General features: G+C 35.1%; 1 protein-coding gene and 11 pseudogenes across 1 annotated transcript; 11 read left to right on the forward strand and 1 right to left on the reverse strand.

Moving 5' to 3' along the window:
* Nucleotides 1–1,866: 1,866 nt before the first annotated feature.
* Nucleotides 1,867–3,581, reverse strand: LOC104725251 (uncharacterized). The gene is made up of 2 exons (XM_010443874.3): nt 3,084–3,581; nt 1,867–2,391 (listed from the first exon to the last, which is right to left on the reverse strand). Exons 1-2 carry the CDS (start codon nt 3,364–3,366, stop codon nt 2,018–2,020), a joined length of 657 nt encoding a protein of 218 aa, XP_010442176.1. The 5' UTR covers nt 3,367–3,581; the 3' UTR covers nt 1,867–2,017.
* A 6,900-nt stretch (nt 3,582–10,481) lies between these two features.
* LOC147934964 (5S ribosomal RNA) lies at nt 10,482–10,600 on the forward strand (annotated as a pseudogene).
* Nucleotides 10,601–10,977: 377 nt separating this feature from the next.
* Nucleotides 10,978–11,096, forward strand: LOC147934965 (5S ribosomal RNA; annotated as a pseudogene).
* A 388-nt stretch (nt 11,097–11,484) lies between these two features.
* LOC147934966 (5S ribosomal RNA) lies at nt 11,485–11,603 on the forward strand (annotated as a pseudogene).
* Nucleotides 11,604–11,981: 378 nt separating this feature from the next.
* Nucleotides 11,982–12,100, forward strand: LOC147934967 (5S ribosomal RNA; annotated as a pseudogene).
* Nucleotides 12,101–12,490: 390 nt separating this feature from the next.
* On the forward strand, nt 12,491–12,609 carry LOC147934968 (5S ribosomal RNA; annotated as a pseudogene).
* A 378-nt stretch (nt 12,610–12,987) lies between these two features.
* On the forward strand, nt 12,988–13,106 carry LOC147934969 (5S ribosomal RNA; annotated as a pseudogene).
* Nucleotides 13,107–13,489: 383 nt separating this feature from the next.
* LOC147934970 (5S ribosomal RNA) lies at nt 13,490–13,608 on the forward strand (annotated as a pseudogene).
* A 378-nt stretch (nt 13,609–13,986) lies between these two features.
* On the forward strand, nt 13,987–14,105 carry LOC147934971 (5S ribosomal RNA; annotated as a pseudogene).
* Nucleotides 14,106–14,495: 390 nt separating this feature from the next.
* On the forward strand, nt 14,496–14,614 carry LOC147934972 (5S ribosomal RNA; annotated as a pseudogene).
* Nucleotides 14,615–15,001: 387 nt separating this feature from the next.
* On the forward strand, nt 15,002–15,120 carry LOC147934973 (5S ribosomal RNA; annotated as a pseudogene).
* A 394-nt stretch (nt 15,121–15,514) lies between these two features.
* Nucleotides 15,515–15,633, forward strand: LOC147934974 (5S ribosomal RNA; annotated as a pseudogene).
* The last annotated feature ends 69 nt before the right edge of the window (nt 15,634–15,702 follow it).

Raw genomic sequence — 15,702 nt, forward strand, 5'->3', positions numbered from 1 at the left:
TTATTCCCATAAAATATCCAAAACTATCTTCAGAGATTGTATAATCTCTCAAATTTAAATGATACAACTGATTTTCCATAACAAAAGTTTACAATTCCCATAATTATTTTAACATTAATAAAGTTCATAAAAACGAAAACCCGATTTTCGAATGATTAGGAAACCAATATTCTCAAATATTTAAGATTTTAAGCACATTTTGGGCGTATATGCGGATTAAGTATTTTAGAAAACCAATTATCTAACAAACAAATATTTGTTAAGTACATGTGGATTAAGTACTTCAAAAATATTTAACAAACAAATTTAAATAATACAACTTCATTCAAATTAATCTCTCAAATCTATATATACATTTTTTGAAGTACATTTTGGGTTCTACCCTTATATTTGCACTTATTAAAAAAACTATTTACAAAGTTAATTTCTAAATTTTTTCCAAAAATAGCATTAATTTAGATTTTGTTTCCAAAACATTTTACATATCATTCCAACTAAAAAATACAGAAGAATCAATATGAAAACATAAAATATGATATATTTAACCATACCTTGTATTGTGTATTGAAAATATTTTATCTATGAATTCCTTGCAAACAAAGAACACAACAATTTGATTCCTATTTTGTTTTCCAAACCTTTGAGCTTTGATTCTTAACGTAAGAAAAACTTCGATTCACATTTATTTTAGTACTATAATTAACATACATATATATATATATATATATATAAACTTAATAAAACTTTAAAATATTACGAATATGTATAATTAAAAAAAAAACTATATAATATGGTTATATAGTAGATGGTTTATAAAAAAGACATGTTGGAATTAATAAAATATCATTAAATTTGTGCTAACACGGGTTAAATCCTCATTTTATTATTTGTCAACACTATTAATATTATGATATTTGACATAGAAAAATTAAGTTGATTTAACTAATATTGTGTAAAACAATTAAATCATTAGGAAAAATGTGACTTAATCATAGCGTATAAATGACTTACTATGTATTTAGATATTTTATTTTTTGTTATAATAATTAAAAATCAGAATCGAATCTCAAACACTAAACAAAACAAACTAAATATAGCAAACAAATGGTTATTAAGTATATTAAAGGTTAAAAAAATTAATATAAACATTTAGCCACATAGACGGTCGGAAATTTTAGTTATTCCTCTATTTGGAAGACATATAATATTTAACAAACAAATACAATATAAAATATAAATAAGAATAATAATTAAATGTATGTGGTGTACGACAGGTTAAAAAAAGAAACATGTAAACAAATGTAAACAAATGAACACAACATTTAAGTGATTTTAACTAAAAATTATGTTTATTTTCTATTTTATATGTGTTAGTGTTTCCTCTTGATTATAATAAGTTTAAAGTTTGGTTTTTACGTTCATTTAGTTTTTTTACACTCCACCATCTATTTGTATAATTGGCCATACATAACACACAATATACTTATTTTCATCTTAAAATAATCTACATATTAACCAAATTTATATTCAATATTCAATATACATATCTACCCGCATATACATCCATAAATGTAACAAAAATCTATTGAGAACAAAAAAATTAAAGTAACTAAATTTTATATAAATAGAAGGTGGAGTGTGTAACCTGAATTCATAAAACTGTCATAAATAAAATTTTACAACATACAACATCAAACATACAACATCAATTAAAATAAAATTTAGCGATAAATATAGATCGGCAGATTAAAATCTAGTATATGGTAAAAGATCTTTCCGCAAATCATCGTCTTTCAAATTCAAATCCACCTGAAAACACCTTTTGACATCGATGCCTATTCTCATACTGGAATCTTAGGTGAATAATGTTGTACCAAACTTACTAGATTGTAATATAAGCAAAACACGGTCAACGATGAGACGTTATAGCAAAATACATAAAGCAAGAATCAGCAAAGCCACATTTACCAAAGTTACTTTGTTCTCTACAAAACAGAATTTTCCTTACATTTTGTTTTTACATACCCTTCTTTCCTTCTGGACTATGACCAATAGACTCCAACTGGTTCCTCAAATTCTGATTATCTTCAAGAAGCCTATCATACTCTTTAAGAAATTCATCGGCTTGCTTCCTCAATGCCTCTGTTTCACCTTTCGCCTCTTTTAGTTCTTTGCCTTTGCCGTCGCTCTCCGATTCTACTGTCTTTATCTTTGCCTTTAATACTGCGATTTCTTCCCCGAGAGCTTTCACTTCTTCTCCACTTGTAGTTTTCCCATCCTCAAAACCTCTGTTCTGTTTCTTTGCAGTCTCCATTGTCTTCCTCAACAACCGAAGCTCTCTAATGTAATGGTGAAGGCGATCAATCATGAGCGAGAGAAACAGCACAAATCCTGTAATATCATAACGTTAATAGAACTAACATAATCAAGAGATAAGTTGTGAAATCCTGTTATTTCTTATTTCTTAATCCATACCTAACTTGACTCTAAACCAAACATTAAGTGAGAATAACCCTAAATTAAGATTTGTACTAGAATGGCAATAACATCAATATGATCAGATCTAATCTAATGATGTTAGTAGATAATTCATGAGCGAGAGAAACAACACGAATTTTGAAATGTAAAAAGTACATTAACATCAGTAGTAGCCCTAATCATATAAGATTCGTCTTAGAGTGGTACTATGATCAGATCATAGGATCACAAATTTACCTCATCACACTACTCCTCAATTCAATAACTAAAGCTACAAACACTTTTTTACTGGACCTTACTCCACTTATACATTGAAGAAAGACACACCAGATTCAAATGGTAATATGATGAAATCTACTCCTTTGGAAACTGAATAAGGGAATCAAGCTTTGGCCTATCTAGAACCATAATTACTGTTTTAAGACACACCACAATTCTTGAAACTATGCAACATCAATCAATACTAAAAGAAGAGTAAACCCAAAGCAAATCAGATTCATATTAGAATTTGTAATATGATCAGATCTAAAGGATCATGATTCGTCCTAATAACACTCTTTAATTTCTGACTGAATCAAGAGATCGAAAAATTTAGTGATTTATACCCATAAGAGAAGCTTCGAGGAGATGCTTGGAAGCGAGGACCTGATCAGTAGGATTAAGAACAGCACCATCTTCAGATCGGCGACGTATATTAACCAAACTGTAAACGCTCGACAAGAGAACGACGAACACGGTGGTTCCGATGGTTTTAACAACGACGGGGCCTCGGCCACGTTTGATTCGATCGAAGGTGAGGATAATTAGCTTCCGGAGAGGCGTTTTGAAGAGGAGGAGGAGAATTAACGCCATCTCCGAGAAGATTACTGAGTAAAGGAGGTGAATCATCGTTCGTTCGTCGCCGGTGAGAGTATAAAACCCTAGATTGTGATCGGAGAAGGAGGAGTAGAGAGAGAGAAGAAGGTGTTGTTGTTGTTGTGTCGGTCAATGAATAGATCTGATAAAGGCGTTACGAGACTTTTAAGTAAGCTTTCGATTTGTTTTTCATATTTTTTTGTTGGGATGTTAATAAATGCCACGTTATCGAACTTTCTTAAAAAATCGATCGTGACTTCGCTCCGTATAATTATTTATTGCGATTAGATAACGGAAAATCCCCTAATGAAACAGAAATACACAATATTTTTTAGATTATTTTATGACTTTTTGATTATAAAATTGTAAAATCGATCTATTACAATATACATGTTAGTTTAATTTTTGGTAAGTAAGGATAGTATGGATTTAGTTAATTATAGTAATATATAAATCAATTATAGGTAACATTTAAAAGATAAGGAAATATCTCAACCTAATTAAAACAAAAATATGTAGTTTTTCTTTCACATTTATTTTATTTTATATTTAAATTATTTTTAATTTTTTATCTAATATATTTAGTTAATAAAATTTATGATTTTTTCTGGATATGATGTAATTTAAATTTTTTTAAATAGACACATATTGCTCAACTGATGAATAAAAAAATATACAAAATGCCCTACATCACCTAAGAAAACTAGGCAAAGATTCAAAGTCATATTAATAAAAAAGAGACCAAAATGATTCTGAATACAAATGAGCACAAACCTTGATTTATCAGGCATTGAAATTAAAAAATTTCTGCATTTTATTATGGTTCTTTATTTTAAAGAATTTCAAATTTTAATAACTTAAAAAATTCAAATGTATAAATTTTTTAAAATTTTAAAGATTATTAATATTTCAATTATTAAAACATTTATATTTTCATAAAATGTTTAAGATATGAATAATATTTAAACTTTATAAGAAGTTCAAATATTATAAGTATTTCAATTTCTAAAATAATAAAATTTATTCAAATATTTTAAATTTTGATAATATATACGAATTAAAATATCACATGACGTATGATATGGCAGCACATGTTTGAGTTGATATTAATAGAAAATTAAAATGACATTAATTCGATGCTACACGGGTAAAATATTATCTCATTATTTTGTGAACTTTTTAAAAACTTTAAAGATTATTACTATTTCAATTATTAAAACATTACTTTTATAATTGTTTAAGATATTAATAATATTTAAACTTTATAAGAAATTCAAATATTATAAGTAGTTCAAAAAAAAAAACTTTATTACAACATTTTAAATTTAGTTCAAGATTTGGGAAATTGGCAAAAATAACCCAAAAAAAATATAATTGAATGAGTAACCATTCTAACAATCTAACTATGATATACCTTGTATTATCTATAACAATGACAACTATATCCTTGTTGCATAAGTAACAGTGTGTTTTCTTCTCACTTCCTCACGTGAACATCTTCTCTTCCTCCCTTGCTTATATATATATATATTTTGTCTTCTCATTTCCCTTTTTTCTATTTACTTTACTATTTTTATTTAATTTTTACTTTTTTATTATATTTTGCAATAATATTTCAAAGCTCATACTAATTATATTTCACAGTCTCACTTAGAAAATATAGAGTTTCTGAATTTATCTTACGATTTTGAATATATCAAAAACGAATAGTGTTAATTAAAAACCTAATATATAACTAAAATAAATAATTATTTGTACTATATAAAACACAACAATTGAAAATACCGAAACGATTTATATGTTATTAGTAATATTCCACTTTTAATATTGTTCTCAAGTTCACATTTATTTATATTGCATACCTACATAAATTAAGTTATATTTAAAAATATCTAAATGATTTATATGTTATATATTTTCGTTTCACGCATTAAACTCGGTTGCTTAGGTTGCCTACGTTGTATCTTTTAGGGTATATCAATTTTTTTTGTATGAGTTTAATTGGATCATTTGGGTTCCATATGTTAAATATTTTAAGGATACAATTTTTTTTTAGTATAACTACAACCACAAGTGATACCACCATATGGTCATTATCACTTAATCTATACTATTTAGTTTTGTTCTATACTATTTCATTTAAGTGTTGTAAATAAACACTATTCTACCCATAGTCATTGCTATCATTTTCGCGGTAACCATCGTTTAACACAGTTGTTTGGGTTGCTTATGTTGTATCACTTTGAGTTGCCTACGTTTTTTCTTTGTTGTGCGTTAATTCGGTTGTTTATGTTTATCTCTTATGCTTGGCGTTCACATGGTTGTTTGGGTTGCTTACGTTGTATCTCTTAGGGTATAATACTTATTTTTTGTTTTGCGTTTTATTTCTATTGAAGTTATTTGTGTCATATACTATTTTTTTTCTATACCATTTCATTATAAATACTATTCATCATTTAAGGTTTTCAAAATCCGATTTTAAAAATTCAGGTTATGTCGAATGAAGAAAAAATATTCTATTTTTTTAAGATTAATTTCAAAGTTTCAATTAATTTTGTTGAAAAGGTATATCACATTAAAATGTAATGGGGGTAAGAACTATTTATCTAAATAAATAAATAAAATAAATAAATAAAAAAATTGACCTTGTACTCCATCACTTTCACTGGCTGTGCTGGCTGTGCTGGCTGTGCTGGCTGTGCATGTCATTCACGTTACCCCTTTCTTGTCTTTTTACATTAGCCCATAGTTATTCACTTAATTTATTTCATTAGTGTGCTATATTCTTAGTTTGTTTTTTTTTGTTTTGGTCATCTCGCAAATTCGCTCTTTAGATTTTTATGAAGTTTTTTGTGTACAACGAATTAAAATATCACACGACGGGTAATATAGCTAAACATGTTTGAGTAGATATTAATAGAAACTTAAACTGTCATTAATTCTGTGCTACATGGATAAATTTTCATCTTATTATTTTGTTAACAATATGAATATTAGATTAATAGACGTATCTAATTAAATCGATTAATTAATATTGTAACAAAATAATTAATATGCGGTATAGTGTAAGTTAAGTCATATAATTAACAATCAAAATACAATATATAATTTTAAAAACTAAACAAATCAAATAAAATTAACAAACAGAAATTAATATTTTTATTAAATAACCTAAACTGCAATGTACGGCGGGTCAAAATCTAGATCTACTAGAATGGATCTTACAAAATAGATGTTATTTTCATAAGTTATATTCAACATATGATTTCATAGCATAGTGTTTGAGGAAAAAAAATTAAAACAAATAAAACAATTATATATATGACACTTTAAATAAAAATTACAAAATAAATAAAATAAATGTTAATCTGTGCTCTAGCATGGGTCTAATTCTAGTCACATTTTAACCGGAAAAAAGCTTAAAAATATCTCATCTAATTTTTATTTGGAAGTTTAGAATAGAACAAAAATTATTTGTTAAAATATTATTGGACTAAAAATACCTTATCTTTATAATATTGGTAGATCCATACCCACAATTTAATATTCGCAAAGACGTGATGGAATAGTGTAACGGTGTTATTCAAGTGTTTTTATTAGTGATATAAAATCTATTTATATATAATTCGGTTAATGTTGGTGTAGTTTGGTGGTAAGTATTTGATTTTAACACCTACCTTACGAGGATTCGATGCGTATCGCAGGTTTTTAGTTTTTTTTTTTGTTCTTTTCTCAAGCCCACGAACGGTGGCAGTGATCTCGGCTCGGCAGACCATCGGCGGAGGAGGAGGAGCTCTCGCGGCGGGAGGAAACGTAATCACTAACCAGAAATCTCCGATTGAATACCCCAGATCTGTCTCCGAGTATGATTTTTTTTTTCGTAACAATGGTTTCTGATTTAGTAAAAGCAATGGAGGCTTACCAGCTTCATTATTTAACTGACTCCTTTCACCGAAAAATCCATTACCTGGGTCGCTGTCTCCTCCGTCGTTGCTCTCAGTGGTGGAAGATGCCCCGCCTAGGGTGGGTTATAAAATTGAAGCGTTACCACAAGACCACACCAACATTAACCGTTTAGTGTGTAATTAGATTGTATATATCTATTAGGAAACTTGAATTAAAACTTAACAATGGTACATGAGTCTGTCATTCCAGCTAAAGGATGTTAAATTGTGGGTATGAATCTACCAATATTATAAAGATAAGGTATTTTTAGTCCAACAATATTTAAACAAAGTATTTTTATTCCAATTTAGAAATATCAGGTATTAAACTTCCAAATAAAAATTAGATGGAGTATTTTAAAGTTTTTTTCCCCTCATTTTAAACCTCCAAAGTGTCACTTCGTAGCACTTTAAACCTTCAAATAATTTCACTAACAATATAAACCATCAAATTTTAATTTACTAACTCAAGCGACTCAACCCATTTTTTAATAATAAAATAATAATAATAATCTAAACTAGTGGTCCCATACCTACTAGCCACATAACCACAATCACACAGCAACGGATAACATAACAAAACCACTAAATAATCAATAATCCAATAATCAATATTAATTCATCAAAATTAACCCAGAATCCAAACAACATGAATCAAATAATCAGCAACCTAAACCACGTTCTATCGACCCAACTATAACAACCTAGCAAGGCCAGACAACAACCAATCAAGTCACTATAACATCCTCCTCTTCATCGCCTTGATTCCACGATCACACTTTGCCTTTACCTGCACCACAACACATATGAGATGCGTAAGTATTATCATAAATACTTAGTGAGGCAATCCTCCCATCTACTAGGCTATACACACAAGCAATTGAGAAACCAATGTTCAACAAACCACAAACAAGCACAAACAAACCATGAAACAAGCGTTAGACAAGATGGTGTCAACCGACACTGACCATCAGTGTCGATCGACACACACAACCATGGTGTCGACTGACACCCCCCAGGTATCGATTGACACTAACTCCACAGTCACGATCCGCTCGAAGCTGAAAGTCGAAGAACCGCTTCTCATCTCTTCCAAATCGTTTGGAACCCACCCAAAACCCCTAAAATCACATGGGAACCACAACCCAACCACACGCATACAAGAAAACAACACAAACAGCCACAAAACAAGCAAGACAAAGGATTCTCAGACTTAGATCAGCTATGGTCAAGCACTCACCTCTTTTGCAAAAAGTTTATGACTCACAACAACAAATCCAACACCTTGGAAGGCTTCTCCTTCGTTCCTAGCACCAGATCTTCACTCCACAACAACATATCTCTCAAACAAGCCTAGAATCTCCAAGATTTCCCAAGAACGCTCTCAAGAAATTTTTCTCTTTTTCTCCAACTCTCGGGAACGACACAACTCTTTAATCACGACCTAGGTCGACTTCCTCCTTAAATAACCCGGTTTTAAGGTTTAAATTGACCAAACCAAACCAAAAACGACAAATTAAAAGAAACCGATGAACCCAAATTGCTGGTGTCGACCAACACCCTCCTTGGTGTCGATCGACCCCACTCCCAAAACCGATAATTTGGTTCGCGGATCTTACAATTGTCTCCCACCAACAAGGATCCGTCCTCGAATCCCTCAACACCGTCCATCCAACCAGGACCCCCGCGCTACTGTCACCACGGCCCGCACATCCTCCGACCAGAATGAACAGCGACAACCAAGGCTTTCTGTGCAACTACTACAACAGCTCGCACATCCACGTGGCCCAACGGTCCACATAAACCCAACCCTACCGCTCAGCCCAAAACAGACTATCCCAATCATCATAACTCTGGTCCCCACGGCCAGGATTAACCTATCCCTCCTGGTCAACACTCAGCAACCCTGTGATTGAACCCCCCATGAACCCCGAGATCCGCATTCGATCACAACAGGAAATCTGAGACTGAACTCCCATCAATCTCCTAAATCCGCATCCATTCACATTGCTTATCTCCACGTCTTTGATACTTTTGCCCCCAACTCACCTGCTCTTAGGTTGCAACCTTCAAGCCATGCTGATCTCACTCTCAGACCCCCGTCTTCGAGTCATACCGTCTCACCCTCACGTCGTCACCCTCGAAATCTCAGTACGAGGAGAACCCCCATCTCCTCTGCCACCCTCAGGATCGCAGTCCCTTGAGCTATCGGTATCTATGGAACCCCCGTCCCCTCAGGAGAACCCCCATCTCCTCATGAGTTGTTCAGGACCCCCACCCTTATAGAAAACGGTCATAGCGTCTATAAGCATTTCTCCGACCGAGACCACCCCTTGTGATCCGCGTAGAACATCGCCATGTCCTACCAACACCATATTCTCTCCTGGAATATATCACCACTACTATGGCCACCCCCAGGCCTCACTCCAAAATATCTCAAATACTTTGGTGTTCACACACACCCTTTCCAAAAATAGACAAGTTCTAACTATTCATAAAAGTTTATATTTTTAGTAACTTTCTATTTATGACAACTTTCCATTTATAGAATCCCGAGCGATTTTCTTTTCCACATGACACACAAGTCCCAAAAGAAAAAATCCATAATAAATCTCCATTTTAACTTCTCGGAAATCCATTTGCAACACATCCACTTTCACAAATCACCGCTAGCGGTATTTCCCGATCCACCTCTTTCCATCTCTTTCAATAGCCCAATGCACTTCCCGCACAGAAGCTAAAAACACAACATAACGAACAACACATAAAACAACTTACCGTGGAATCTCATTGAAGGCTCGAAGAGAATGATTCTAGGACTCCATACTCACTCAAATTGACAAACTACTCATAATCAATTTTCATCACACAACAACCATTCACAAACATCTTGCACCAAGCAACAGGAAAATTATTGTAATGGCTCTGATACCAAACTGAAATAACCCGACCCATTTTTTTAAAATAAAAACCATTTTGGAGGAAAAATTTTGACGTTTAAAGGCAATTTGGATGTTTTTTTGTGATCCCGACACAATTAGTTGTGTATACAAAACTATGTTTGGACATGGTTATCGCTTGTTTTTCGAAGTTGGAAGCACATCCAAGGTAACTAAACCGGTACACATATCAAGTGGGACCCACAGTGAATGATCACTTTAGTTTTCGAAAAAGGATATATACGATTGCATGGTATATACTAACGATTGCGATCATACCAGCAGTAATACACCGGATCCCATCAGAACCCCGCAGTTAAGCGTGCTTCGACGAGAGTAGTACTAGGATGGGTGACCTCCTAGGAAGTCCTTGTGTTGCATCCCTCCCACTTTTTTTTTCTCGCAAGACTCTATAGTACAAGCAGAACGTCGTAACTTTCACACCGTGAAGAACCACGCAAGCCATAATACCTTTCTGGAAAGCCCCAAGAGAGTTACTGGCAAAGCAATGGATCTTTGTACCATTGGACCATTTTTGAGGACAAATTTTGACGTTTAACGGCATTTCAGATGTTTTTTTGTGATCCCGACACAATTAGTTGCGTATACAAAACTATGTTTGGACATGGATATTGCTTGTTTTACAAAGTTGGAAGCAGGTCCAAGGTAACTAAACCGGTCCAAATATCAAGTGGGACCCACAATGAATGATCCCTTGAGTTTTCGAAAAGGATATATATGATTGAATGGTATATACTAACGAATGCGATCATACCAGCACTAATGCACCGGACCCCATCAGAACTCTGCAGTCAAGCATGCTTGGGCGAGAGTAGTACTAAGACGGGTGACCTCCCATGAAGTCCTCATGTTGCATCCCTCCCTCTTTTTTTTTTTTTTTTTTTCTCGCAAGACTCTATAGTACAAGCTGAACGTCATAACTTTCACACTGTGAAGAACCATGCGAGCCATAATACCTTTCTGGAAAGCCCCAAGAGAGTTTCTGGCAAGACAATGGGTCTACGTTCCATTGGACCATTTTGGAGGACATATTTTGATGTTTAAAGGCAATTTGGATGTTTTTTTGTGATCCCGACACAATTAGTTGTGTATACAAAACTATGTTTGGACATGGTTATCGCTTGTTTTTCGAAGTTGGAAGCACGTCCAAGGTAACAAAACCGGTACTCATATCAAGTGGGACCCACAGTGAATGATCACTTGAGTTTTCGAAAAAGGATATATACGATTCCATGGTATATACTAACAGATGCGATCATACCAGCACTAATGCACCAGACCCCATCAGAACTCTACAGTTAAGCGTGCTTGGGCTAGAGTAGTACTAGGACGGGTGGCCTCCCAGGAAGTCCTCGTGTTGCATCCCTCCCACTTTTTTTTTTCTTGCTAGACTCTATAGTATAAGCAGAACGTCGTAACTTTCACACCGTGAAGAACCACGCGAGCAATAATACCTTTCTGGAAAGCCCCAAGAGAGTTACTGGCAAAGCTATGGATTTCTGTACCATTGGACCATTTTGGAGGACAAATTTTGACGTTTAAAGGCATTTCGGATGTTTTTTTTTATCCCGACACAATTAGTTGCGTATACAAAACTATGTTTGGACATGGATATTGCTTATTTTACAAAGTTGGAAGCAGGTCTAAGTTTACTAAACCGGTCCAAATATCAAGTGGGACCCACACTGAATGATCCCTTGAGTTTTCGAAAAAGGATATATATGATTGAATGGTATATACTAACGGAAGCGATCATACCAGCACTAATGCACCGGACCCCATCAGAACTCCAAAGTCAAGCATGCTTGGGCGAGAGTAGTACTAGGACGGGTGACCTCCCAGGAAGTCCTCATGTTGCATCCCTCCCTCTTTTTATTTTATTTTATTTTTCTCGCAAGACTCTATAGTACAAGCCGAACGTCATAACTTTCACACCGTGAAGAACCATGCGAGCCATAATACCTTTCTGGAAAGCCCCAAGAGATTTTCTGGCAAGGCAATGGGTCTACGTTCCATTGGACCATTTTGGAGGAAACATTTTGACGTTTAAAGGCAATTTGGATGTTTTTTTGTGATCCCGACACAATTAGTTGTGTATACAAAACTATGTTTGGACATGGTTATCGCTTGTTTTTCGAAGTTGGAAGCACGTCCAAGGTAACTAAACCGGTACACATATCAAGTGGGACCCACAGTGAATGATCACTTTAGTTTTCGAAAAAGAATATATACGATTGCATGGTATATACTACCGAATGCGATCATACCAGCAGTAATACACCGGATCCCATCAGAACCCCGCAGTTAAGCGTGCTTGGACGAGAGTAGTACTACGATGGGTGACCTCCCAGGAAGTCCTCGTATTGCATCCCTCCCACTTTTTTTTTTCTCGCAAGACTCTATAGTACAAGCAGAACATCATAACTTTCACACCGTGAAGAACCACGCGAGCCATAATACCTTTCTGGAAAGCCCCAAGAGAGTTTCTGGCAAAGCAATGGATCTCTGTACCATTGGACCATTTTGGAGGACAAATTTTGACGTTTAACGGCATTTCAGATGTTTTTTTGTGATCCCGACACAATTAGTTGCGTATAAAAAACTATGTTTGGACATGGATATTGCTTGTTTTACAAAGTTGGAAGCAGGTCCAAGGTAACTAAACCGGTCCAAATATCAAGTGGGACCCACAGTGAATGATCCCTTGAGTTTTCGAAAAGGATATATATGATTGAATGGTATATACTAACGAATGCGATCATACCAGCACTAATGCACCAAACCCCATCAGAACTCTGCAGTCAAGCATGCTTGGGCGAGAGTAGTACTAAGACGGGTGACCTCCCTGGAAGTCCTCATGTTACATCCCTCCCCCTTTTTTTTTTTTTTCTCGCAAGACTCTACAGTACAAGCTGAACGTCATAACTTTCAAACCGTGAAGAACTATGCGAGCCATAATACCTTTCTGGAAAGCCCCAAGAGAGTTTCTGGCAAGACAATGGGTCTACGTTCCATTGGACCAGTTTGGAGGACAAATTTTGACGTTTAAATGCAATTTGGATGTTTTTTTGTGATCCTGACACAATTAGTTGTGTATACAAAACTATGTTTGAACATGGTTATCGCTTGTTTTTCGAAGTTGGAAGCACGTCCAAGGTAACTAAACCGGTACTCATATCAAGTGGGACCCATAGTGAATGATCACTTGAGTTTTCAAAAAAGGATATATACGATTCCATGGTATATACTAATAGATGCAATCATACCAGCACTAATGCACCAGAGCCCATCAAAACTCTGCAGTTAAGCGTGCTTGAGCTAGAGTAGTACTAGGACGGGTGGCCTCCTAGGAAGTCCTCGTGTTGCATCCCTCCCACTTTTTTTTTTCTCGCAAGACTCTATAGTACAAGCAGAACGTCGTGCTTTCACACCGTGAAGAACCACGCGAGCCATAATACCTTTCTGGAAAGCCCCAAGAGAGTTTCTGGCAAAGCAATGGATCTCTGTACCATTGGACCATTTTGGAGGACAAATTTTGACGTTTAACGGCATTTCAGATGTTTTTTTTGTGATCCCGACACAATTAGTTGCGTATACAAAACTATGTTTAGACATGGATATTGCTTGTTTTACAAAGTTGGAAGCAGGTCCAAGGTAACTAAACCAGTATAAATATCAAGTGGGATCCACAGTGAATGATCCCTTGAGTTTTCGAAAAGGATATATATGATTGAATGGTATATACTAACGAATGCGATCATACCAGCACTAATGCACCGGACCCCATCAAAACTCTGCAGTCAAGCATGCTTGGGCGAGAGTAGTACTAAGACGGGTGACCTCGCAGGAAGTCCTCATGTTGCATCCCTCCCTCTTTTTTTTTTTTTTTTTTTTTCTCGCAAGACTCTATAATACAAGCTGAACGTCATAACTTTCACACCGTGAAGAACCATGCGAGCCATAATACCTTTCTGGAAAGCCCCAAGAGAGTTTCTGGCAAGGCAATGGGTCTATGTTCCATTGGACCATTTGGGAGGACATATTTTGACGTTTAAAGGCAATTTGGATGTTTTTTTGTGATCCCGACACAATTAGTTGTGTATACAAAACTATGTTTGGACATGGTTATTGCTTGTTTTTCGAAGTTGGAAGCACGTCCAAGGTAACTAAACCGGTACACATATCAAGTGGGACCCACAGTGAATGATCACTTGAGTTTTCGAAAAAGGATATATACGATTCCATGGTATATACTAACAGATGCGATCATACCAGCACTAATGCACCAGAGCCCATCAGAACTCTGCAGTCAAGCATGCTTGAGCGAGAGTAGTACTAAGACGGGTGACCTCCCAGGAAGTCCTCATGTTGCATCCCTCCCTTTTTTTTTTTTTTTTTTTTTTCTCGCAAGACTCTATAGTACAAGCAGAACGTCGTACTTTCACACCGTGAAGAACCACGCGAGCCATAATACCTTTCTGGAAAGCCCCAAGAGAGTTTCTAGCAAAGCAATGGATCTTTGTACCATTGGACCATTTTGGAGGACAAATTTTGACGTTTAACGGCATTTCAAATGTTTTTTTGTGATCCCGACACAATTAGTTGCGTATACAAAACTATGTTTGGACATGGATATTGCTTATTTTACAAAGTTGGAAGCAGGTCCAAGGTAACTAAACCGGTATAAAAATCAAGTGGGATCCACAGTGAATGATCCCTTGAGTTTTCGAAAAGGATATATATGATTGAATGGTATATACTAACGAATGCGATCATACCAGCACTAATGCACCGGACCCCATCAGAACTCTGCAGTCAAGCATGCTTGGGCGAGAGTAGTACTAAGACGGGTGACCTCCCAGGAAGTCCTCATGTTGCATCCCTCCCTTTTTTTTTTTTTTTTTTTTTTTTTTTCTCGCAAGACTCTATAGTACAAGCTGAACGTCATAACTTTCACACCGTGAAGAACCATGCGAGCCATAATACCTTTCTGGAAAGCCCCAAGAGAGTTTCTGGCAAGAAAATGGGTCTACGTTCCATTGGACCAGTTTGGAGGACAAATTTTGACGTTTAAAGGCAATTTGGATCTTTTTTTGTGATCCCGACACAATTAGTTGTGTATACAAAACTATGTTTGGACATGGTTATCGCTTGTTTTTCGAAGTTGGAAGCACGTCCAAGGTAACTAAACCGGTACACATATCAAGTGGGACCCACAATGAATGATCACTTGAGTTTTCGAAAAAGGATATATACGATTCCATGGTATATACTAACAGATGCGATCATACCAGCACTACTGCACCAGAGCCCATCAGAACTCTGCAGTTAAGCGTGCTTGAGCTAGAGTAGTACTAGGACGGGTGGCCTCCTAGGAAGTCCTCGTGTTGCATCCGTCCCACTTTTTTTTTTCTCGCAAGACTCTATAGTACAAGCAGAACGTCGTACTTTCACACCGTGAAGAA

Source organism: Camelina sativa, chromosome 11 (assembly GCF_030686135.1).
Source record: "Camelina sativa cultivar CO46 ecotype springtype chromosome 11, ASM3068613v1".
In the NCBI taxonomy this organism is placed as follows: Eukaryota; Viridiplantae; Streptophyta; class Magnoliopsida; order Brassicales; family Brassicaceae; genus Camelina; species Camelina sativa.

What these genes read in the sequence shown, in the direction of transcription:
- LOC104725251 (XM_010443874.3), bottom strand. Translation starts at nt 3,366, where the DNA reads ATGATTCACCTCCTTTACTCAGTAATCTTCTCGGAGATGGCGTTAATT. An exon ending in CCTCGAAGCTTCTCTTATGG is followed by an intron (nt 2,392 to 3,083) that starts GTATAAATCACT and finishes ATGATATTACAG; the next exon opens with GATTTGTGCTGTTTCTCTCG.